At 39.7% G+C, this 24,727-nt stretch overlaps 1 protein-coding gene across 1 annotated transcript in view; it reads left to right on the top strand.

The window, feature by feature from the left end:
* The window catches only part of sntg2 (syntrophin, gamma 2), a 69,562-nt gene that overhangs the window by 31,253 nt on the left and 13,582 nt on the right, over positions 1-24,727 (top strand). Inside the window, exons 9-14 of the mRNA XM_041060989.1 lie at positions 7,081-7,205; positions 13,910-14,039; positions 15,653-15,691; positions 16,617-16,733; positions 22,689-22,760; positions 23,087-23,296. Of these exons, the coding sequence (XP_040916923.1) occupies positions 7,081-7,205; positions 13,910-14,039; positions 15,653-15,691; positions 16,617-16,733; positions 22,689-22,760; positions 23,087-23,296 (693 nt within the window). The remainder of the gene's footprint in view (positions 1-7,080; positions 7,206-13,909; positions 14,040-15,652; positions 15,692-16,616; positions 16,734-22,688; positions 22,761-23,086; positions 23,297-24,727) is intronic.

Here is a 24,727-nt window from a genome sequence, read left to right as displayed (position 1 = left end):
CTGCAACTTTAATGGTTTTGGTTCACTCTCACCATTCCTATCAGCCTTGTTTCCAACCACAGCAGGCAGTTGTTTCAGCAAAACAGCACTGATAAACGTTGCTGCACACTACCTGCCCACAGTTAGCAAGATAGTTAGCTACTGGCCAGGGAACATAGTGGTAGCTGCTGAAGAGCCATATATTTTGCCCACTAGTTGGCAGATACCAAAACAGAGCTAGAGTAAGCATTGGTCTTGCATTCATCAGCTGCCCAGAAACGTGTATCCACATTAATGGTAATGTTGCTCTGTGTCTGCTGAATGTGTAAGTAGACAGTTTGCTTGCATATCAGCTTCATAAGATGAGATATGAGAAATAATCCCAATGTTGCGCTTTAGCTTTTGTTTGTTTGCTGTGTCAGAAAGTCACTACTTTATGAGGACATGTCATTATTTACAAGGATGTGAAGTGCAAAGTTTAAAGTTTAAAAGTCATACATCTCTGGCTCTATTTTATCATTTCAAAAAGGCCTAATGTTACCACACATAAGATATTTTCAGCACATGAATTCAAATAGGATCATTTTTTTGAATAGTCTAAAGCAGTAAATTCTTTTGATGTAAATTCCTCAGAACCTAAGGACTTCTTTCTAGACTCATTTTTTTCATTAACGCTCAACCATCACACAGGGAGGAATGGTAGAGAGAAAGAGAGCAATTTCTCCACTGACACCAGACCCAATAAACCCGAATGCAGTGCAGCCACAAGGGGCACGGTGGGGTGAGGTGCACGATGCTCCCATTTTCTTGACAGAAAAGACATTGCTTTTTTTGAGCTTCATATTGCTCTCAATCCCAATACATTAAATGGCTGTATGCTACAAAGCATACAGAGTTCACTGAGCGATGTTGAAAGTTGTTCTGGAAAATGTGAAAAACGGAGTCAAAATGGAGGTAGCAACTTAAGGCAAAGCTGATATAACAATAAACAGTAAATTACTGTTCCTCATTACAAACGTGCTCCTACAATGCTTCATGGGAGCAAAGAACTCCGCCATTACTTTTACCTCATTTAATGACTGGGAAATCTCTGTATTACTTCATTCTTACATGTATCACACTAATTCTTTTTATTAGATAAACACCCAAGAGCTTACCTGCAATCAAAGTCTAAACGAATGGGTTTGATTAAAGATACACAGTTGATTGACAGCACATTCCTGTTCTCCACAGCCATCTGTTAGATTTTTTGTGTTCGTACCCAGCACTGTTAATGAGTGAGTCATTGTTATTAATCATAAGCCCCAGTGCTACATCTTTTTACAAGTTTTTCCTGTAGTGTCACCATTTATTTTTTTTGGGGGGGGGGGCATGCTAACATGCTAAACTACACTGGTGATAAGGGTAAACGTCAGCATGTTGGTATACTGATGCTAGTATTTAACTCGAGTCTTCACATTTCCACTGTGACAGTATCTCCCTGACCACAGTGTTTATGGTTTACAGTATGTGGAAATTGTAAAGTTGACAAAAGTGCAGTTGTGTTTGTGCTGGAGTTTTTCCCTCTCTGAGCACTCACAGACATCCTTTCTGTAGGCGATTAGAATTCACTAAGCGTGTCTTTAGTTGTCTCTCCTGTGATTGAAATGACTGACAAATTTCTCCTTTTCACTGCACCCTGGACCGTTCGCCTCATTGATTTATTTAGACACTTTCAAATAATTATGCTCGGATCATGTCATCTCTGTAGTATCAGTACCCATGAAGGACTGACTGACTGACTGATATAAAGAACAACACTGTGGCTTTAGTTCCCATTTTCCAGCTCTTCAGTAGAGGCAGGTGCTTTGTCAGTGTAATCCACTCTGACAGCCTGATAGTTTTCTATTTCCTGCCACCTCACCTACTCTCGGCAGAGCTGCGCTTGAGAGTTAACTAAAACATTTTGTCCTGGGTTGACATAAATGGAGCAAACGATGATAATTTCTTTCGAAATGTAGTAATTACTGGTGCGGAGCTGACAGGGGTCTGCATGCGACATGTTGTAGCTCAGCAATGATGTGCAACTCACTTTGCAGAGGCAGGGAGTTTTTCTCTGCTGTTCACTCTTGACTACATTCCACCCAGAGGCTATTTTAATGCTCTGGTAATATGTTCAGCCTTTCTGAACTCAGGGGGAGGCAGGTTATTTGGTTCTTGTGGGATAAGCACACACCTACTGCACCTGATTGATTGATTGATTGATTGTTTGTTTATTGTTTTTTTTTTTTTGCTGATAGATAATCCTTAACTGCAGGAATGATTCACTGTTTTTGATCTTGCTAAAACTTCGTTTATGTGATCCCCAAGCTTGGAATTCATTAGATAATATGTAATGCATCTGTTCTTCATTAAGTGTGGTGTGATTTGCATTTAAATGTGGCAAATCCAGCTATCAAAGCTGTTGTCAACATATTATGCTTCAGGACCTAGCATCAGTCTCTAAGGGGCACTTCATTAAACCCTTGAATTTTGAACGATTTTAGAGGAAACATGTCAAAATCTTGTTTTGAGCAGTGATGCTACAATTCTGACTCTCATACCAATAGGAATTAAAAGCAATTAGTAAATGACAACGAGGTTGGTTTAGTGTCTGACTGAGAAACTGTTTTTTACACCGATCAGCCACAACATTAAAGCTGGTTACTGCTTTAAATGTTGTGGCTGTATAAATATACAGTGGGGCCTTAGAGTCTCAGACCATTTTCCCATTACAGTGAATGGGATCATGGCTGATGGGTGTATTTCACCACGCCTGACATTTATCATTGTTTAAGTATGAATATCCTCTACTGCACTCTTTCTAAAATTGTTTCTGAAAATGTTGTAAATAAACCACATGTGCTCTACAGTAGATCCAATTCCAGACAACCTCACAAAAGAGTTATTCAGTCAGCAAAGATGCCCTCTTCTCAGGATCATCACATCTCTCAGTTCTGCATCTGCTGCTTTGAAAACGCCTGTTGTTACTCCTTTACTGCAAAGACCTAAACTTGATCCTCAAAGTTGAAACAGTTATAGTCCAATTTCAAATCTCTCCTTCATGTCCAAACTGTTAAAAGAGGTGGTTGCTCGCCCGCTCACAGCCTGCCCGTTTAGTAACAGTCTTCCTGATGAGTGTCAGCCTGGGTTCAGATCCAAACACTCTACCCAAACAGCTGCCTTTCACGCTGCAGACCGTAACACCCTTTCGGTCTTCGTTAGCCTTAAGGGGCTGGCACTTCGCTGGTTGCGCTTATATCTGAGCAATAGAGCACAAAGTATTGTACACAATGATACAGTATCTTACAGGTCCAGTGTTCCACAAGGATCAGGACTCAGACCTTGTTTGTTCTCTCTTTACATTCAGAAGATGCTTGGTCACGTGTTTAAAAAAACAACAACAACATATTATCACCTCTGCAGTATAACAACAATACACAAATCTGTCTTTGTGTAACAGCTGATCACCCCTCCCAGCTTGTAAAGCTAAAGACATATAACAACTTCAACATCTGAAAACGATGAAGAGTGAAATGTTGGTCCAGCCAGACATGGATCAGTTTTCATGGATTTTTCTATAAATCCATAATGACTGCCAGAGCCATGCAGTCAAGAATTTGGGAGTGGTTCCTCTGTCATTTACGTGACATGGCCAAGATATGCCTCATTTTATCGAATTCAGACGCTCAAATCTTCGTCCAACATCGACTGCTGCAGTGAGCTTTGCTCTGGCTTCCCTGTTAGAGTCTTTTAAAGGGTCTGTGAAGTGTGATCATATAACACCTGTCCTGAGGTTTACTAGGCTTTAAATAGACCGGCTCCTTCCTACAGTACATCTCCCTTCTGTCTGCTCTGTCATGTGATCTGTGTTCTCTTGATCCTGGTTATTTATTTGTTCTTAGATTTAACCAGAATGTTACGGGAGTAGAGCCTTTGCTCATTGAGCTTCCCTTCTTTGAAATAAAGTCTCTGCAAATTTGAGAAGAAAGCTCTGTGGAGATTTTCAGTTGTAAGATTAAAACCTACCTTTTCCCCTACGTTATGACCTCTCCAGTTTCAAATTGCTTAACTGATTCCATTTTGATAACTCTTTACTTTAGTTCTATTACTGTTTCATTATGAACCTTTTTTCTTTCTTTTTTCTTCACCTCACTCCTGTTATATCGTTCTCACCTGTATAGACTGTGCATGTGTGTGTGCTTTACATGTCAAGTCACATAGTTGTGTGTCAGGTGTTCAGAAACTTTTTTTTTTTTTTTAAACTGGCTTCTGGCACCAGTTTAGTCCACCACTTCAAACAAGTGAAATCCAGATCAGCATATTTTACTATTTTATCAGGTGTGTTGTGTTTGCAGCTTTTGTTTTCAGTCCTCTGTCCAGAACCAGACTCTTCTGTTCTCTCAAACTCTTAAAGCAGCAACTGTAACAGAATTTCACATTGAACGCATTTGACGAAAGCATTAAACTTTCTGTGAGAAACGATTCAATTTTTGCAACAATATGAAAGCCGTATTGACATTTTAGCTATCATGACAACAACACATTATTCTTTGTAGAGAACGTCTTCACTATTATACAGTAAACACCCGTAATTTTTTTTTCACTTACATAAAGCCTTCAGGCCATTGTCAAAAAGAAAACTTTAGCACAGAGGAGCCTGAATGTCAGACAGCGTTTACAAGCACATAGAAACCTAACTGTGGCACACTTTTCCCACCCATTCCTATTCTGAGCAGATTCTAATACAGAGAAAGAAGTGCAGACCATTACACTCATGTATAATGGTCTGTGAAGTGCATTCCAAACTATTATGAAGTCTCTCTTCACTTCCTGCCATGTGAATTGCCACCATCAGAAAGGACCCACAACCCAGGACGTGACTTTCAAACACAAAACCTGCCTCCATGCCGCATTAACACCTTTATTCTTGCTCTAAGCGAGGCATCTCTAAGCTGCAATCTGAGTTTTTCCTAATGCTCATTACTGCCTGTAAGAAGCCTAAATGCACCTGTGTATTTGCCTCAGTCAGAAGCTCATTCTGCAGTTTCACTGTTTTCAAAAACCCATTAAAAAGAGCTCAGAGAGACTCACTGCTGCCAACATGAATGTAATCCATCAATTTAAGCAGCAAGTGTGTTTTTCCCCCCAAATATGGCTTCATAACTGAACAACACTCTCAGCTGAGATTATATCAGAACCAGTTTCATTCTCTCATTAATGAATGTCAAGAGGCATCCTCTGTCAGTCTGTTTTTATCCACTTTGGCTCCATTTTCTCCTGGACCCACGTGTGTGTGTGTGTGAAGTGTGGAAATGTAGCCTACTGTTATTTACTTGTGGATGTATCTGTACACAGTGAAGATACACACACACACACACACAAACAAAAAGTCATGCCTTTGAGCTCATATTTTGCCAGTATTGCTGACTGCTATTTCTGTTATTTAAATTTTCTTTTGAATGGTACCATGCTTTCTTTCTTCTTTTCTTGTAATGGTCGGTCTCTTGATTTGTATTCAGTGAAATCAATGCTTCAAAAAGCATTCAGACTCCTCACTCTTTTCACATTTTATGTTGCAGCCTTTAGTTAAAGTCGTTTTAAAATCTTTTTTCCCTCATCAGTCCAAACTCAATACCCCACAATGACAAAGCAGAAACAGAATTTTAGAAATTTTTGCAAATGTATTAAAAACCTTTCTCTGTAAGGTCTCACAGCTGATGGTGTATATCAGAGCAAAAATCAAGCCGTGAGGTTGAAGGAACTGCCGGCAGAGCTCAGAGACGAGAGCGTGATCAGGGGAAGGCTACAAAAAATATTCTCAAATGGAAGAAGTTTGGAAGAACCAGGACTCTTCCTGGAGCTGGCAGTCCAGCTGAACTGAGCAGTCAGGGGAGATGCTCCTTGGTAAGAGAGGTGACCAAGGACCTGATGGTCACTTTGGCTGAGCTCCAGAGATGGGAGAAACTTGCAGAAGGACAGCTGTCACTGCAGCTCTGTGAGAAAGAAGATTCTCTGGTGGAAAGCTGAGCAGAGCAAAGTACACAGATATCCTCTGGTCCAGAGCACTCAGGACCTCAGACTGGGCTGAAGGTTCACCTGCCAGCAGGACGATGACCCTAAGCACACAACCAAGATGACGCACGAGCGGCTTAGGGACCAACTCTGTGAATGTCCTTGAGTGACCCAGCCCGAGCCCTGACTTGAACACAATCAAACATCTCTGGAAAGAAATGAAAATGGCTGTCCACCAACCCGTCCCCAACCAACCTGACAGAGCTTGAGAGGATCTGCAGAGAAGGATGGCAGAAAATCCCCAAATCCAGGTGTTCAAAGTTTGTGACTGAAGAAAAGTCGAGGCTGTAACTGCTGCCAAAGGTGCTTCAACTAAATGCTGAGTAAATGCTCTGAATACTTGCTGTGTGTGTGCCAGTGTGATATTTCACTTTTTTCCTTTTTATCAAATTTGCAAATATTTCTTAAATTCGGTTTTCGCTTTGTCATTGTGGGGTTACTTAGTGTAGATAGACGAAGGAAAAAAATGAATTTAATTTCATTTTAGAAATTTGTTTTCTGTCAAAGAACTAACTGTTTCAATGCTATAAGGAATAAACAGATTAAACAATTTGAAAACATTTTCATTTGAATCCAGAGCTGACTTTTAACTGGAGGAGGTGACTACAAACACTGAATAGAAAACTTAACTTAGCTGCAGCTGCATCTGCTCCATTAGATATTAGATCCATAAGACACGAATGCTGCTGTTTGTGATGTTATTTGGAAACCAGTTGGTCACTATGATCTCCGGTGAGATCAGCCTGTGGTGAACAGACAGTGAAATAATGAGTGTACACAGTCGCAGGCCTGGACTCGAATTAGGCAGCGATAGTTGGTGCAAAGTTGCAAGCTGTTGGTCTGATGTTTGCCTACTGGACAGCCAATTAACCCAGGTTAAAAAGAGGAATTCTTTTAGCATGTAGTGTAAATGGTGCAGCTGTTGCATCCACGCCACATCCTCAATGATCAAAAGAATTTGGTGTGGGAAGCAGGAAGCTCATCGCATTGTTCATGTATTCCACACAGGCTCCATCACCCCCTTCGCCCTCAGCTAATGAACCAAAGTATGAGAAGCGCTGGCTGGATGCCGTCTCCCTGCCCTTGTTGATGGCCAGAGTCTCCAGATACAAAGCTGGCACAGATAAATTAAGGTAAGGGTAATCCAGCATGATATAATTCACCTCTAAGGTGCACAGTTCACTGAGCACAGTTGTTGGCTTAGCAAGCACTTTTCATTTAGGCGAGAGGATGTTAATGCCAATATCTATGCACAGGCATAAACGGCTTAAAAGGTCACCGCAGCTGTGAGGCTCTGGCTCAGAAGGTGTGACTGTGAGAACACTGGTCGAAGTTTAAATGCATTTGATTATTAAGCCTGTCCTTTTTGTATTGATTTTCATGTGTACAGTGGTTTCACTATTATTTTTCTTCCAAAGCTTTTTCAATCAGCATTTTCTGTTTCCACACTGTGGGACAGAATAAACCTAACAGGTGTATTGTTTAATATTGTGTAACATTTGGCAGTTATAAATGACATACACAGCTGAATCGCATTCAGTTATTTCTACACATCATTTATTTGTCTCTGACTGTATTAACCTTTCAATTAGATTTTGTTTGTTGTCATTTCATGGCTGATAACAGCTCAGTTTTATTTGTGTGTCGCACACTAATGACAGATTAACAATTCATTGTTATCAAATCTGACTAGAAGAGATTCCTAACATCAAAAATTAACTTAATAAAGTTTTCATAATAATCTAAGATACCATAGTTTGGATTTAAAATATACCAACACTAAAGTTTGGTATGATGTTCTAAATGCCTTTTAGTTACTGTTTTCGCAGGAAACTTGAGGAAACATCTAATTTCATTTTTTCTAATTGTCTTTTATTCAAGTCATTCACCTTAAGTCTGTTCTCCTTATCATTTCTTGCATTCATGCTGAAGTCGAAGCAGACGTTTCTTACTCTTTAGGGTGCGTCTGGTTGCATAATTCATAAACTGCAGGTACATAATGATAAATAAATAATGAAACTTTGCTCTGCACAGTTAATTAAAACTGTTTATTGAAGCTGTTCACTGGATGACACCTCATTGGGTATTATCCAATTTCAAAATGTGATCAGTTTCTAAAATATGATAGATTATTGACAACCAATGACAAGAACTGCTCAGTGCGTCTATGTTAATGATCCAGTAATATAATAATATAACACTGATGAGAGCCATTCTGCATCATAGTACCTTTGGTAGCTTTTGTTTCTAATAATTCTACTTAAGTAAATTTTGAATGCAGGATTTTGACCTGTAAAGGAATAGCTGTAAAGAATTAATTGCTGTTTATGTAAATGATTTGAGAACACAGCACTGTAGGTAATTAAGGTCTTAGTATTTCCACAGTACTTAATGTAATAATGAGATTAACTACTAAATAAAATAGAAAAAAAGAAATTGGATTAATAGGTCAGCATGGTTGTTGCATGGCTTTTAAAACATCCAGTGTAACCATATATATAGGTATATTTAAAAAATTGTTTTAATATTAATATTTCATATATTCTTGAGCCAGAGCAGGAGCACGGTTTGTAAATTTAAAATTTAGTCAAGTGTGTCTCCATCCTAAATAAAAAGACTGGTTCTCTCCTTTGAGTCTTTCTGTCATTAACACGATAACAGATGAAAGAAACATGAACCAGTTTAAGTGAATAAGAAGAGCCAAACTTCAGTGTCAAAATGCTTATTCATGTATTTTAAAATTGCAATTTAAAAGTTAGGATGAGATTATATCATGAAATCTCAAACTGTAAGACTATAGCACATCGATTCATAATAATCACAAAACAGAGTATCTCAGTACGAAGTAGAAATAAAAATCTTTATCTGTGAGATAAAATTAGTAAATATACTTACCTGTCTACTAATTTATCTCTAGATCAGCCAACAGAAAAGCTGCTGCTCCTCCTCTGTAGCACAGTCCACAGTCTGACGAGTGCTCACAGACGTCACTAAGGAGTTTGTCTTTACTTCAAGGCTTTATTTGGATGAAGCAACAGTCCTGCAATACAGATTCTGTCAGATGTTTAGTCCAATCAACAGTGTAATGACTGCTAAGTGTGAGTGAGATATTGAAGAAATGTATTGAGGAGATTTGGAGCTTAGTCACACTAAACCTAATAACCCAGTGCTGAATCAGGAATAGCAGGGTCCAGTCAATAAGGAGCCCTGCAGGCTCAGAGCACATCAATATCAGAGTTTACTCTAGAAAACATGGCTGGTGTTGGTATCTCAGAATGCACAGGTACAGAGCAGATCGATGTGGATGATAACCGGGGTAAATAAAAACATGGTCAGACTTATATTTCCTCGGTTAGATAATTTATGATAATCCTTTTCTGTTTTTAATCTGTTACTGTTATGATCTGTGACTAAAAGAATCATTTCTATTTGACAATGCAAAATAATTTATTTATGAACTTATTTATAAATGGTGCCTTATCAGAAATGCTACTGAGATGAGAATGGTACCCAATTAAATGTGCAAATATTATAATATAATTATTTTTCTCACAAATTAGTTTGGAGGAACCTCAAAAGGGGGGATGGGGGGGGGGGGGGGGGGTGGGGGGGGGGGGTCTCTGTCCTCACATTAAAGCTTTTGTGACATCGCTGCCAGTTTGGAGCCAATCATGGTCCAGTATGCATCTAACACAAGTGTGATGTGGAGACTGCAAACCACCAGTGTCCAGCAGTTACACATTTGAAATGAAGAGCATTTGCATGTTTGTAAATCCTGATTTTATTTTATTTTTTTTAATGAGGAGTAGATGTAATTCTATGAAATTTTAATGAGGCTTTTTTTCTTGTTAAAAAGCCATATTAGACTCAAATAATTATTCCAAGCATAGTATTTTTATATTTATATATGGCTTAAAACATGTCTGGGGGGGGATCCTGTGTTGCCAACTGTTTGTAATCAGCATTATAAAGATATTAGAAAAGAGTTTTCATTGAAGATTTGATAGCTGCAGCCAAAGTAAGTCGCTCTCATGGGTCCTGGATTTGAAAGACCAGGGCAGCTTTGTGTCTCTTTGTTATGTATTTTTCTTGTCAAAAAAAAAAAAAAAACAACTTTAAGAACATATTAGTCGCCAGGATATTGATGTAGTAAATACAGGATTTGCACCTGTAAACCCACAAATCATTCCTTGTTGAAGGGTGTTGAAGGTGACCAGTGTTTTCACTCCTCTTTTCAGCATGAGGAGTTGCCATTAGTACTGATGGGAAGGAGTCTCATGCTCTCATCTAATGTTGATGTGGACTCGTTGTTGTTGTTGTATCCATAAGGTTACACAATGTTCTACTGATCCCTGCCAGTACATACAGTATACTCCCAGTTGGGATGACAGAAATAGTTTCTCAAAGTTTTTTTTTCTGGATTACCCAGTTTAAATCCACTCCACGAGGGGAACTGGAGGATTGTTCTCGTGTTTTCATGTTATAAAAAAAAAAAAAAGAGTCTGAAAACAAGGGCACATGGATGGCTGACAGGGAAGAAGCAGAAGCCTTGTTTCTTTCCTTTGCACACATTTTCCTGGCTAGACTGAGGTGTCGGAGCAGCTCCTCAGTCTGACAGTGAGGTATTCTCAGCCTTTTGTTTAAGCTGTCAAAACAGATATATTTGAAAGGGAAGGAACCTTGCAAATTAATAGGGCTTTGCCTGCCACACTTTGTGTTACTGGTTGGTTTCTTATGGAAAAGCGAGCAGTCATTTGCATACAGCGTTAGCCATCAGTTATACATAAATCACTTAAGGTTGTAATCCTTAATATTTCAGTGTTGGACAACAAACACTCCTTGAGCAGCTGCTTTGTCACAAATACAACAGAGGAGTAAATGGTGCATCTATTTATAGTCCAGCCAAACCAAAAACCCAAGAATGGATCCACAGACTCACTATGTAGAAGTGTTTTTGATGAATGGTGGCAGGCAACACTGGCCGCGGTGACAGACACGTTTTTCCTGTAGCTGCTTCATAATAAAGGCCACCTCGAACTGTGAAGCAGCAGCAGCAAGATGTTCTGGTTCTCTGATACAGTGAAAGGAGAGTGAACAGTGAAGAGTTTACTTCCTGTTGCCAGTTATTTACTGGCAATTTTATCTGATAGCAGGCTGTTATCAGATAAAATTTTACGTTCATTCCATCGCAGGAATAGCTAACTCAGCCTCAACCAATATAAAACATTTTATAGAGAAATAATTACTGAATGTAAATACACTGACAATTGCAGGAAAAAAGATACCAAAGACAAGTAGCATCAAGGGGATTTGACTTCATTAAAGTCTTAAGGATTATGATTTTAATTACAGGAATGATATTACACTTTGATAATCTGGTTCTGTGTTTTCATTTTAGCTGTGTGTTATTGGTTTGATCAGCATCACAGACTCAAAGTTGAACTTATGTCTATGCATTTCTTGGTAGGAAATCAAAAGCAAACTCTCATTAATTATGCTGAAAACGAAATGCCTCAAAGCCTGCCTGTTTCTCTCACACACTAATCGGTGGACATGGCACATTTTCCCCTCTCGTTGCCATTCGCACCATAGCTAACAGCTGGAGTCCTCTCCAAAACACTCTTCCCTCCCACATATTCTTCATGTATCATCCTGCATGTTGACTGGGTGATATGTCTCTGCTTTGTCTCAATGGATTTATTACTGCCTAGTCAGCAGGCAAGGCACAATAATTTGTGCCGTTGGGAATGGTGCAGATGTCTGAAAGAATCACACTCCCTAGATCATATCTCTCTGTGAGGATTTCTGTCCTGCTCAGTGGAGGTGGAAGGGTTTTAGCAGCTCCTCCTGACGGGGTTGTGTTCTCCTGACATTGATCCGCCAGCTGTCCGTTCCTTTGATTAATCTCCTCTTGGTTTGGAGCTCTTCATTCATTGCACTTTCATTCGTTCTCGCGTTTTCCCCCATTACTGCACAGTCTCAAAGGCTCTGCATTAATTGAAAGGGAGCTAAGTGATATACTGTAGATTCGGCATCATCAGTCGCTCGCTTTTTCTCTGCAGAAGCAGAGGCATTTTGGCGTTGCTGGTTCACAAGACAGAGCAGTTTAAAAAAGAATTCTGAATGTCCATCAGTGATGCCTTATAATTGTAAAATTCATAGAGTAAAGCTAATTGTAGTCAGGCACACTGACACAGAAAGAATTTGTACCCTTGTTAAATAAAAAAACATTTAAGTCCGGTAAAAATCGCCCCTGGAGAGCCACTGGGTCAGTACACAGGCAGCGGAACATAAGATTTTAACAAGCTTATTGCAGATACAGTATGAAGCTCATGCTCACCAGAGGATTTGTTAGGAATGCTGACTTTGTAACGTCTAACCTCGAGGAACTGCTGTGTGTATGAGTTAGAGAACAGTGTTTGGTTTAGGAGCTGTCTTAGACGATTTCCCTCCTCATACTGTGCATTCCTTACCTTTCTATTGTCTCTCTGTGTTTAGCCTTCGTGTCACGTAGCTCCACAACATCTCCCCGCTTCTCATGCAACATTTCTCCAAGCCTTCAGAAAGCCCTCCCCCAACCACCCTAAAGTTTCTGGAATGGGACGGCTTAGCCATCACACAACACCGCTTCCATGTTTAGTGACAACTATCTCTGAGGATAAAAGTGTCAGCAGCGTGCAAATGCAGCGAAATTAAATGTCAGAAAGTATCTCATTTTGCTGATGAGTGCGATCTCCCTCAGATGACCTCATCAACACCCCGTCAACAGAGAAATTTAATTGTGTTAGTAAAGCAGTGTGTTTAACCTCAAGGCGCTCTGAGGCCATGATGTACCCAAAAGATGCCAAATGTACAATAACTTTGTTAAAAAAAAAAAAAAACCTCATTTCTTCCTGTAAATGCCTTGTGATGGGTAACTCTCATTCTGAGCTTGAGCGTGTTTTACTTTGACATCTCAGAGCCAGTTTTGGTTCATGTGCAGGGTTTTCTTCAGCTTCAGTTTCTTTTTTGTTATAGATTTAGGAATAAATTTAGATTATATGTACCTCATTATATTAAAACATTTAAAAAGGATATTTCAGTGCTGTTTTGTTGTTAAAGGAATAGTTTGAAATTTTGGGAAATACAGCTATTTGCTTTCTGGAGGAGAGTCAGATGAGAAATTTGACACCATAAATATAAATATGTAAATATATATATATATATATAATAAAGGTACAGCAACCTGTTAGCTTAGCTTAGCATTAAGATATAAAGCTAGATACAACCTGTTAATTAGTGAGACATTTTCTAGTTGTTTCTCTCTGTTTCCAGTCTTTGTGCGTAGGTAAGCTAACCTGCTGCTGGCGTGGGTGGTATCTTCTCATCTAACTCTCTCCTGGAATACAAAACATCAAACTACTCCTTTAAACTCTTGACTTTAGCTACAACTTATATGCATGTGTGCTCCCACACTGTGAGACACACAGGACTTCAGTCCCTGTTTCCTTTTAATAAGAGCCATTGGCTGAGCTTGTAGAGGCATTTAATTTAATCTCAAAAACCGCTGTAACTTTACCACAACAAAGATGTCATCAGAGAAAAAGTGTCATGAATATGATCAGCATCGCTCAGGATATGAAGAGCCTCTCCAGAGCATCTGCTGTGGAGATAGTTTTATAATTAGCTGCCACTTGGCCATTAGGCTCCTGAAAGAAGCTCTACTGTATGTAATGTGGTAATACAGGTTTTACAGCTTAAGTACAGCAGAAGTAACGGACTGCTCCGGCTTCGCTTTGTGCAAAATTGCCTTCAGTCGTCTGCAGCACTTCTAATTTTGACCTCTACGTTCCTCCAGGTCCAACTGTTTTGAAGTCTTTGCCTTGGATGGAGCCAGCACCAATATTCTTCAATTTTGCACTGCAGCAGAAAGCACAGACTGGCTCCAAGCAATATCGACAAATATCAATGACTTGACACAGGAGAACGTAAGTCCATCTCTGAACATTAGAGGCTTTGGTTGGATCTTTACTTCAGTCTTTATTGAAGTTGAAGGTGAGAAGAAAACCAGTTGTCGAGTGTTTGCGATAATTTTAAATACGTAAAAACTCGTATGACATGTAAGCACGCTTCTTGGCGTTCATAGATTTTTGATTCAGTTTTATCAGATCATCTGAACGTGCTTATTTTTTTTAACAAATATAAGTGGACAGATTGTTCGTTTATGGAATCACAAAGTTTCAGCCAGTAAATTTTTTACTCTCCACTTAGTAGATAGCACCGTCCTTATAAGGAAAACATTGAAGCGTGTAATGAATATGTTGTGCCCACATTTGTTACATGTTTTTTCCCCTTACTCACAGACTACAGTGTAGAATGGTTTTAATAGACCCTTCCTGACAAGCACTCATTGAGTCACAGTGGCACCTCTCCCCCTCTGCTGACAAAAAAGAGGCTCTCTCATATCTAATTAATGACTGCTAAGTAGTCATTCGGCTTTCTCTCTCTCTCTCTCTCTCTCTCTCTCTCTCTCTCTCTCTCTCTCTCTCTCTCTTTCTCTCATTTCCTCCTATTTCACTTTGATTATCACACTGATGATGCGGCGCGTTTTTGGTAAGGGTGCAGACGTACTGTACGCCCGTGCTCGTAGATTGTGCAGCTGCCTTTTTTAAAAAAAAAGTGTGATTAATTCATGCCTGCATCACCTAATTACGGACGTGGAGTGTGATTGCTAAACGGCCAATCAGGATGTAATTGTGTGCCCGCTTTGGGAAGAGAGCGGAACTTTTGTTTTAATGACCTACAACCTTTAAATAGACTCTGACACCCTTGGTGGTCCCTCGCGTGTCATTTATGTGAATGACTGTCATCTGACTTGGCAGAGGATTGTTTGATGTTGTTTGTTTGATGTTGTTTTACAGAAACTGAAACTGAAAGATTTGGGCAGCTTGTTAGCACCTAGTAATACTATCAGAATTTCAGGTGACAATGTAATGTGATGCTTTTGTTTGTAACTGAGGTGAGACAAACAAGAGCAACTACCATGCTGAGTGTGAAATGTTGACACACCAGTGGTGCATTCAAAGTGAAAATGTTTTGCTCTGGTTGAGTGATAATGTTCCCTTACAAAGAAATTGGCATTTTGAAACAGCCTTTGAAATATGTTCCTCAGTGGGTTTGCTGTACCCTTCTTCTTCTTTTTTTTTTTCTTTTTTTTTTTAAAAATGGCTAAATCACCTATGCATAAATTGGAAGAGATGAACTGTGTTATTGAGAGTTTAACTTCAGATGTCTTTTCAGACTCTAGTGGTCTGGACTTTAGTGGTCCTGAATCTTAAAGCACAGGTTATAAGTGAGGAGACTTATCAGCAACTACAGATGAAAAAAAAAAAGAAAAATGCAAAACATGCTTTCCCAGGTAATTCTACGGTGCCAGTTGCTGCGCTGTCATTGAGGTCAGTCGTCTCAATTGTGAAATATTAATCCTTCACTCGCAGGTGTTCTCAGGGGGTCAGGTTACCTTTATGTAACAATACATTCCATAGCTTTTTGTTGTTGTGTATGTCGCTGATTGTTGTCTTATTTTTTATTTCTCTTTTAGATCAAGATCATCAACAAATACTGTGCTTCAGATGATCAGGTATGCTGACATAGGCCGAGCCTGACATATCTGTCTAATACCTGTGCATCTTGACTGTAAGAGTAAGAATAAGGGTGGAACACTCATCTAACTGTAGATCTACGATTTATAGAATGTACTTCAGCTCTGGATGACCTGTCCTGATGTTGGATAGATGTGACAGGTTTTCTGTTAAAGGATGTTGAGGTCTGCAGTGGACTCTTGGTGATCATCAAAGTGCAGATCCTTAACAATATCGTGATCTCACACACTGAAGTTTTCCGTTTGTCTCCCCAGCTTTCTCGTTGGTGGAGGTCCGTGTTCAGGCAGCCTCTCTCTGCAGGAAATCTCTGCATACAACTGCAGCTCTTGTTGCAGCTCTGCACTGAATCAATGGGGCAATGTGCCAAATAAATACAATAATTCCAGCCAGTAAACCCTTTTGAAAACATTTTGGAACACATCTTCATCAGTGAAGCATCCGCAGGCTTAACTGCGTCATACTATTTATCACTTTAAGCAAAACAGCAGAATTATAAGAGAATTATGAGATGGTGTTTTCAGGAGTGAGTCAGGACCTGAGGCTTTAGGAGGGATTGTAGCAGATGAAGCAGTACAGTACATACAGTACTGATATGCTGCTTAAAGGAGAGCAGAGAAACATCCCAAGTCAATCTGGTGTAGAGCAAAGGTAAATTGTTGCAGTGCAGCTGAGACTGCAGTACCACTGTGCAGAGGGGGATCTGTTTAAATGTATCATATCAAAGCTGCATCACTGTACTTCTTGTTTAATTCATTTGCTTTGATGATGCAAATTTTGTTATTCAGTTCTGTGTCCTACGGAGCAAGAGCAGGTTTCTATTATGTGTATTTTTCCCTTTTTTTCTTTTTTTTTTAAAAATCAAATGGTGAAATTGTGTACATGTCATCTCCTATATCTTTGCAGATTGTTCACATGGGCTGGGCATGTGAAAGTCCCGAGGGCAGCACCGCTGGTCGAACTGCAACATTCAAGTTCCTGGCACTGAGAGGACCATATTTTTATATCTTCAGAAGTCCCCCGGTAATTACTCTGTCGTTTTTCCTGTTCTGTACACGTTTCACTTCTCATTTAGATCTCTATGAAACATTCAAAAGAAACAGTATGGTTTCATTTTAAGTTCATTTGAATTTTTTTTTTTTTTTATCCAAAATCAGAAGCATGTCACACTGTCTCACATGACCTGCACTCAAACAGGGGCAAATAATAAAATCCAAGTGCCTTGGATTCAGCTCAGCAAAGGGATTTGTTCAGGACCATTTTTGAATTTGTTTTTGAATTTAAGAAATGTGATGATTTTCTGCTGCTGTTCACTGAGCTGTGAATGCCCCCCACTGTGCTGCATGTTTGCTATTTTTGGCTGGACTGCAACAGCGAGGCTGGCCATAGACACATGAATGTCTGTGACTGACTGATGAAGTTACACCGTTGGTCGGCCAGCTGAGTGTGAGGGATTTTCCCCGTTGGCCATTGCTCTCTCCAAATCAGTTGGCTCAAACAGTTTCTGTTACGTCATCAGTTTACAGGCAGTGTTGGCAACTTAGCACCTTTGTCGCTAAATCTACGAACTTTTCAGATCCTTTAGTGAGACTTTTTTTTCTTCAAAAGAAAAAAGCATAAAATCAGGATATTAGCCGAGCAGTAGCTTGAAAGTGAAGAGTTGGTTAACATGGGTCTTAATGGGCAGAGTTTCAGTCACTGTCTCATACTTGTTCTGTTGTCTGACAACAAACAGGGAATTCAGCTGCGTTAACTTATTGCATATGTGAGCGCAGAGAGGAGGAGAGAAGCAAACAGATAAAGGACTGAAAGTGGCTGACATTAGGCAGAATGCAAATACGACACTACGTCATGAATATGCTAATTCGTGTATTACGTTAGAGTTTTTGAGTTTGTTTTAGCTACTTTCCACTGACAGTAGTGGTTTACAGTGGTTCCACAACAGCTTTCAACTCCGTCCTCAAATCCGTGCATGGACCATACACGGTGGAGTCATATATCAGGGTTTGACCCAGTCTTGTTGAAACGAGTTTGCAGCATCTGTAAATTACTGTATACTTCAGTTATAATTGAATAACTGCAAGACACTGGAGAACAAATTGCTCCAGATGGTCAGGCCAGCACCTTGTATGGTAGCTCGCTGCCATCGGTGCGTGTGAGAGTGTGTGAGAGTGTGTGTGTGTGTGTGTGAATATAAATGAGAAGCAAACTGTAAAACACTTTGCAACCATTTACAGTTTATAGGCATTTTACCCTCCTGTGTTAAAAAGAGCTTTGTTGGTGAGGATGTGCTGTTTGTCAGTGAGACAATGAAGTGTAATCCAGAAAGTCCAGTCTGAGTAACTGGTAATAAGACTTAATAGATGCCAAAACATGATGATTAATATTACTTACAAACAAGATTGTACAAGTTATCACAGCAGCAACTAGATGCGGCTCATCAGCATCATCAAAGTAACCAGAGTCACAGTAATTAATGCCCTAAAGGAAATTATAGTCGTCGTAAAATGGTTTCAACACATGAAAAATACATGTAAGTTATCTTCTAAGATATGTAACATAGCTAATGAGTTTTCTGTGCTTATGCCAGTGCTGATATTTCTGCTCTGTAGCGTCTGGTAGACAATATATCTCACTGTCAGAAGATCTCTGTCCCTATAATTTGTTATATTTTCTGAGAGGAATCAAACCCAGTTTCTACCAGTAACTTAAAATGTCCCCGCCCTGCCTGCCAGGGGTAGCGAACAAAGGATGTGTCCTTTTGTGCTCTGCTTGTTTGTGATATGTCATAAGCTCTGTTCTCCTGTTTAACCACTGTAGCCCAGAATGCGCCTCTTTCATCTTTTTACTTCATTTGGCAAGAGTTTCAGCAGGTTAATCACAGTTACTCTCCGGATGCTGGGATTTGCCAAGGTGGGCTGTGCACGTTATGAGTTGTTCAGTCTGCCTTGGCCTGTTGTCTGTTCTGTTGGAGAGCTTTCGTCACTCGTTAGCTATCGTGGCTCACCTCCCCTCTGTTTCAAAGGAGCCGAAGAAGACGCTGGTGTTTGTGTTTTTCTCTCTTAAATTTTACAGGCTGTGACAAGTTTTTGATCAGGTTCTAAGCTGCACATTTAGGACAAACATCAGGTATCCTGGTACAGAGGTAGGAAGTCACCCAGGAGGACACTGCACCCAGCCAAGAAACAGTCCAGCACCCCATAAAACTACAGCTTGTCATTTTTACTCTTTGCAGACATGAGTGGTATCAATCTTCTTGTCTCTCTCTCAGCAAGAAAGCTCATAAGCATACTTCCCAAAATGTCAAACTATCGCCTTTAAGACGAGCCGTAGCCTTTCTTCAGTAGTTCTGAGACAGAGAGCTAAGAGGGTCGGCCAGCTGTTTCTCAGCCAGCAGCCCATTCCCTCTGGAGGATTCTGCCAAGCCTGGCCTTTGACATGCCACTGACACCCGCCTGCTTGGTGGAAATGAAATGCTTCATCTGGACGGGATAATGAGGATGCTTTATTCAGCTTGCGTATCTGTGCTTAATGTAGGTCAACATGGATTACGTTCCTGCTGGAGACCAGTGCATTTCATCTGGGGTTCTGTCTCCTCCAGTCTGCTCCAGTCTCCAGTATGGCCCCACAGAAGACGTCCTTTCTGTAGCATATTACACGGCTGTCTGAACAGCACATATTGGCAATTCCCTCTCTACATCGACGTTGTGTGTAAGATTAGAGCTGGTCACTCCAGCTGTTTGTTTCCATGGCAGGGACGAGAGTCTGGCCTTGCTTAAGCTGAGACTCTCAAACTGGGCTTGTTGATAGCATCAAACGGGCCTGTGTGGGGGCGGCGAGTCGTTCGTTCTGCTAGGGGCATCACCACAGAAAAGAGAGAGCTATCACTGCTGGAGATTTTTCAGCAGCGCTGTGGGTGATGTCTGTCTCAGTTGATCTCAGTTATCAATGTTCTGTACAAAAGTTTCCAAACTCTTGTTGGACTTAGATGGTCATTTTTCCAAATAGATTAGTGATGTAACCACAGCTGGAAGTAATCTACTCGTATTTGTCTTTCTAGACCATCATCAAACCTCTGTGAACAGACTCACTAACGTAAGAGAACGGTCTTTAATGAACCATGCATGGTCCAAAAGTTGTCTAAATGCTGCAGGAGATGTCACTGATGTTTCCCTTACACAGAACATGCCACGGGGCAGAGAATGCAAGGATTTTCCAGATGCAGAGTCAAAAGTCAGTCTGAAGTTGAGGCTAACTAAAAAAATACTTTTATTTAGCCTTTTGTGGTGTTTGAATAAAAAAAAAAAAAAAAACTATAGCCTGAAAGCAGGTGAGACTTGCAGAAAACTTTACTTGAATGCAGAACCCTTTCAGAAATGTAAACGTATTGTTTTACTTGACACAGACCAATCAGTTGGGACCAACAAATCATGCTGACAAGGTGTTAGTGAGAGAAGGCAGGGCAAAACAGAAACCAGTCCTCTGGTTTTTGTTCAAATATGGTTGTGGCCAGTATCCCTGAGGTAGAGGGTCTGAATGCAGTATGTCCTGGACTGCATTGGGATAGCATTAGTGCTATGTGCTAATGTGCTTTAATGATGTTTTCAGTTATTGTGCATGCCATGTAAAAATGTGCTCACTGCTCAGTGTAGAATGCTGCAAACTGATATCGTAGCCATTCATTTAACTGAGAGGTATGTGAAGCACCACTCTAATAAGTCCTTTACAGCAGTAATGACATGGAGGAAAATCTTGTCTGCCAGTGGTGTGACTGGGTCGAGATGAGTTATCTGACCCAGATCTACAGCCCTGCTCAAGACTTCTTAAGCAGGGTTACTATAGTACTAAGTTGTGGTCACCCCTTAAAGACCCACATTACTTTACACCAAGTACAAAGGTGTCCAAAGATAACAAATGCATACGTTTGTTCTTTCCGTATATTTTTTTTTATTGTCAGCAAGTCCTATGGAAAGACCCAAACCAACAGTGTGTTACTCTGTCTCTTAAACCACCAAACCCATTTGTAAATCTTTATAAAGACGTCACAAATATCTGTTTTCATTAAAAAAAAAAAAGGCAGCTTTTTCTCAAAACAACTGGCACTGATGTTTTTAGCGAACGCTGCTTAAACAGGAGTAAGTATTGTGTTTGTGGGAGGACTATTTTGAGCTGTGTTCATGGTAATGAATGAATATTGAACTGTCATCCAGTGCAACTGTGTGCTTCAGTGATGTGTTCTTTAGTTTGGTTTTTTTTTTTAAATTATGTAACTTACAGATGAATAAGTTAGATCATGCTTTGACAACACATGCTGCTTGAGAGAGCAATTCATTGTTGGTTTGGCTCTTTTCATAAGATTTGTTGACTATAAGAAAAAATAAACATCACCAAACCTATGCTTTATTACAGGAAGATTGTATTCGTGACCCTACAAGATGTGAAGAAAATGTCAGGGTGGAAGTTTAGATATGAAAACTTGGTTATATAATGATAAAGTTGCCGAACTCCTTGCTACTCAAACCCTATCATGGTTTTCCTAATGAATAATATGAGTGAATCCTCAACGGGCTCTGTGTTGGCTAGGTTAGAGATAAGTAGGTAAGTGAAATACGGTTATTATCATATTATTGTCAAAATTGTTATCATATCAGTAATGTTTAGTTTCAGATAGTGTTTGGCTTTAAGGTCAATGTGAGCCTCACTAATCAGCCATTTTTTCATGTGAATGTGCTCTCATTACTTAGTGGGTGTTAACTGGCTAAATCCAGCCAAATCACTATGTTCACATTTTTACTACACAAACGTTACTATAGATTTACTGCAAACTCTGTAGTAAATTGGTCATATGCATTCAAAAACAGTGACTGCTGCTGAAATGTTCTCGCGGTTGGATTAAGCCGCTACATGTGCAGCAGTTGTTGGGCTGAACATCTTCTACAGTTCTTGCATTAGAAATCGAACCTTTGTGATCTTGTTGCTTGTTAGCATTTTTCCAAAGAACTAAAGCTCCCATATTCTTCCATATTTTTGGCTTTTTTTTCATTTAATAATAAAATTAATGTCACCTCTGTTCAATTCAAGTGTCCCAGTAAACCAGACAGTTCAAGTGAGTCAGCGTGCATAATAGCAGGACCTTGATACTGTAAATGGAATACATCCATCATTAATTTGGTTATTTATACCTGTGCTTTTGCAACTGACATGTCAAAATGTCTTCTGTGAAAAAGGCCTCTTCTGCTGAGCTGGCTAATCTGCAGGGACCTGGAGGGGCTGCTGAAAATAGACATTTTAAATAAAGACATGTATTACATAGTTTTTAATAGAATTACTATCCCAAAACAAAGTTTTTACACCTGGCTGAGGTGGAAGAACTGGTGTATTGACAAAATCTAAATGCGACAAATTGTGATGGAAACATAAATAAATAAAGAAAACATGAAGCATGTGACATAAACATCCCTGATTTCTCATTGTTTGGTACAAATTTGCAAAAATTTTGACTGGAAACTTTATTAGTAATGTTTTGTTCAAGGGCTGGATTCTTTATAAACTCTATTATCAATGTGAATGTGATTTTCTTACTTGAATAAAACCTAGAAGCCGGCTTTCTACAGTTAAGAGATATTTATGTTCTAAATTTCTGATAGTTATCTTCATTTCTCTCCTTAAGTTGCTCTCCTGCACACATCCTTGTTGTTGTGTTACTTGTCTTATTTGTTGTGGTACTTGTTACACCTTTGTGATACTTAAGTCTCGGTGCAGGTGTCTTGATGTAAATTTTGTACCTGTGCAGAGTTCAACAGGATGAATCCATTTTGTTCCCTGACAGTGGCAGTCACTCAAGCATTCACACAACTGAGCTGCCTTACTTTCACTTGTTGTTCATACTTGGATGAGGAGGTAAAGCTAAAAAGTGCAAAAAAGCTTGTTTTGATATGGTGCCTCTTCATCTCACACCCCTTGATGTTTATTTCTCAGATCAGTGCCGCTGACTGGGGACAAGCCGAAACAACGTATAACCTCTATGAGGTTCTTTTCAAGGTTCATAAGGTATGTTAAGAGCAGGGTGCTGTGATGTGCATCAGGGCTGTTCAGAATTTGATCACTGCAGTTTTTGTCTCAGAGTAGATGGCTTTCTTCTCTTTTATAGCAGATAGAATAGAGTTTCACGGAGCCGACTAAACACGGGTCCCCTGACCTGTGGTAATATTCCTGATCCACAAACCACGATATGTACAAAGTGTTTTGTTTAAACTAAGAATGAAGTCATTTACTGTTCATTCCACCCACTGAATTCATTATTTAAAAAAAAAAAAAAGTAAAGAGACAGCTAAACCTTTTCCCCAACATGTAGTAATTAAGACTTTGTGTTGCAGCTGTGGATGGCAGAGGACTGCTGGCTCCAGGCGAGGCTTTACTTAGGGTTGGAGCATTCACCTGAGCAGCAGGACAGTGAGTCTCTGTGCTTCAGCATTCTGGTCGGCCATGGCCAGAGCCACACCTTCAGGGTAGAGCTGGCCAGTGACCTGGCTATCTGGGAGAAGTCCTTCCAAAGAGCTGTCTTCTTGGAAGTGCAGCGAATACGAGTGAGTATTTTCCACACAGCAGATTTTTCTGTTACTAAACCAAATTTGCTGAATACTGCTTAGATTAAAGGAGCTCTCAAAGCAAGAGAGCCTCTCACAACACCTTTTCCCAACCTCAAAGGGGCAGCATGAAGCATTTGATGTTGAAATTAAGACCACGGCATTTTTTGGATGCTTTTAGTTTGGTTTTTAGAGCCAGAAGGCAGATAGGTACAATACAAAGTGTGGCAAAGCCTCAAAATAGAGCATAATACAAATACAAACTATTTATTGCTGAGTTACTGTATATCATTCCATGTAGTTGTACGCGGTAGTCCATTTAATTAACATGACAATACAATACACAGCAGCCACACTCATATAAACATGAATGCAATATAATAGAATGACATGAGATCCATAATATACATATAATAAAACATTACATAGACACAGACAAACTCAAAGAAAATGTGTGGCACTATAGCAATCACAACTGTTATAATTATCTAGCCTAAAGCTGAAAGCTTAACTTTATCTGAAGTTTATTTTCTAGAGATTCATTTTCAATTCATATCTTTCTTCTTTTCCATTCCTACTTCAGCTGATCAATATAACCTGCCCTCCTGCCACAGACCCAGTAAAATAGTTATGTGTCTTTTGTACAAAATGTATGGGGTCTTGTAATAATAATAATATTTCTGAAAAAACAAGTAAGGAATACAGTAATCTGCTTTCAGTCAGGGGAAGCTTTCATGCATGTTAGCTACTTTTGATCTTAATGCACTGAAGCACCATGCGGGCTGCTTTGTTCTGTCTGAAGTGCTCTTCCATATTTCTGGACTGTAATCACCTGTTGATTACAGCAAGACAGTTTTCCATGTCAGCAGGGCTGCCCCAGAAAGGCTGGTGATTTGAACGGTCAGTCGAGTCTCACCTGGGTCAGTGGCACTGCCGTCCACTACATTAGTGGAAAAAAGACTTTGACACATACTTTGGTGCATTGGTCACATTTATTTATTTTTTTAATCACCACTGTCCCTTCCTAACACTAATTTAATGCTTCAGCAGTGACGAGTGATTGCACGTGATGAAAAGTGTTTTCTGTCGACACATTGCGGGTTCTGGGCTGTTTTAAATTTTTCTTATTAGGAAATTAATTGAATTTAAAATTGGAATTTGGGCGCCACTCTGTTTTTCCATAAATGTTATTGTTACTTTAAATGCATTTAGCGTGAGTAACCTAAAGAATTAGTCCTCACCTCAATGAGCCATTAAATTGCCTCTTAAGCAAATATGTGTCAAGTGTAAAGGCGATCAGCTCCTGAGGAGAGTGCATTGTTAAGCAACTCTCAGTAGCAGCTGCCTCATGTCCGTCAAGAGGCTCGACATTTACAGACACAGGATGAGCCCAGGCCTTATTTTTCTGGGTTTTGCAATGTTCATGTTCGA

Source organism: Toxotes jaculatrix, chromosome 17 (genome assembly GCF_017976425.1).
Source record: "Toxotes jaculatrix isolate fToxJac2 chromosome 17, fToxJac2.pri, whole genome shotgun sequence".
Lineage (NCBI taxonomy): Eukaryota > Metazoa > Chordata > Actinopteri > Toxotidae > Toxotes > Toxotes jaculatrix.
Note: the sequence above shows the minus strand (reverse complement) of the source record. Positions and strands in the feature narration are given on the sequence as shown.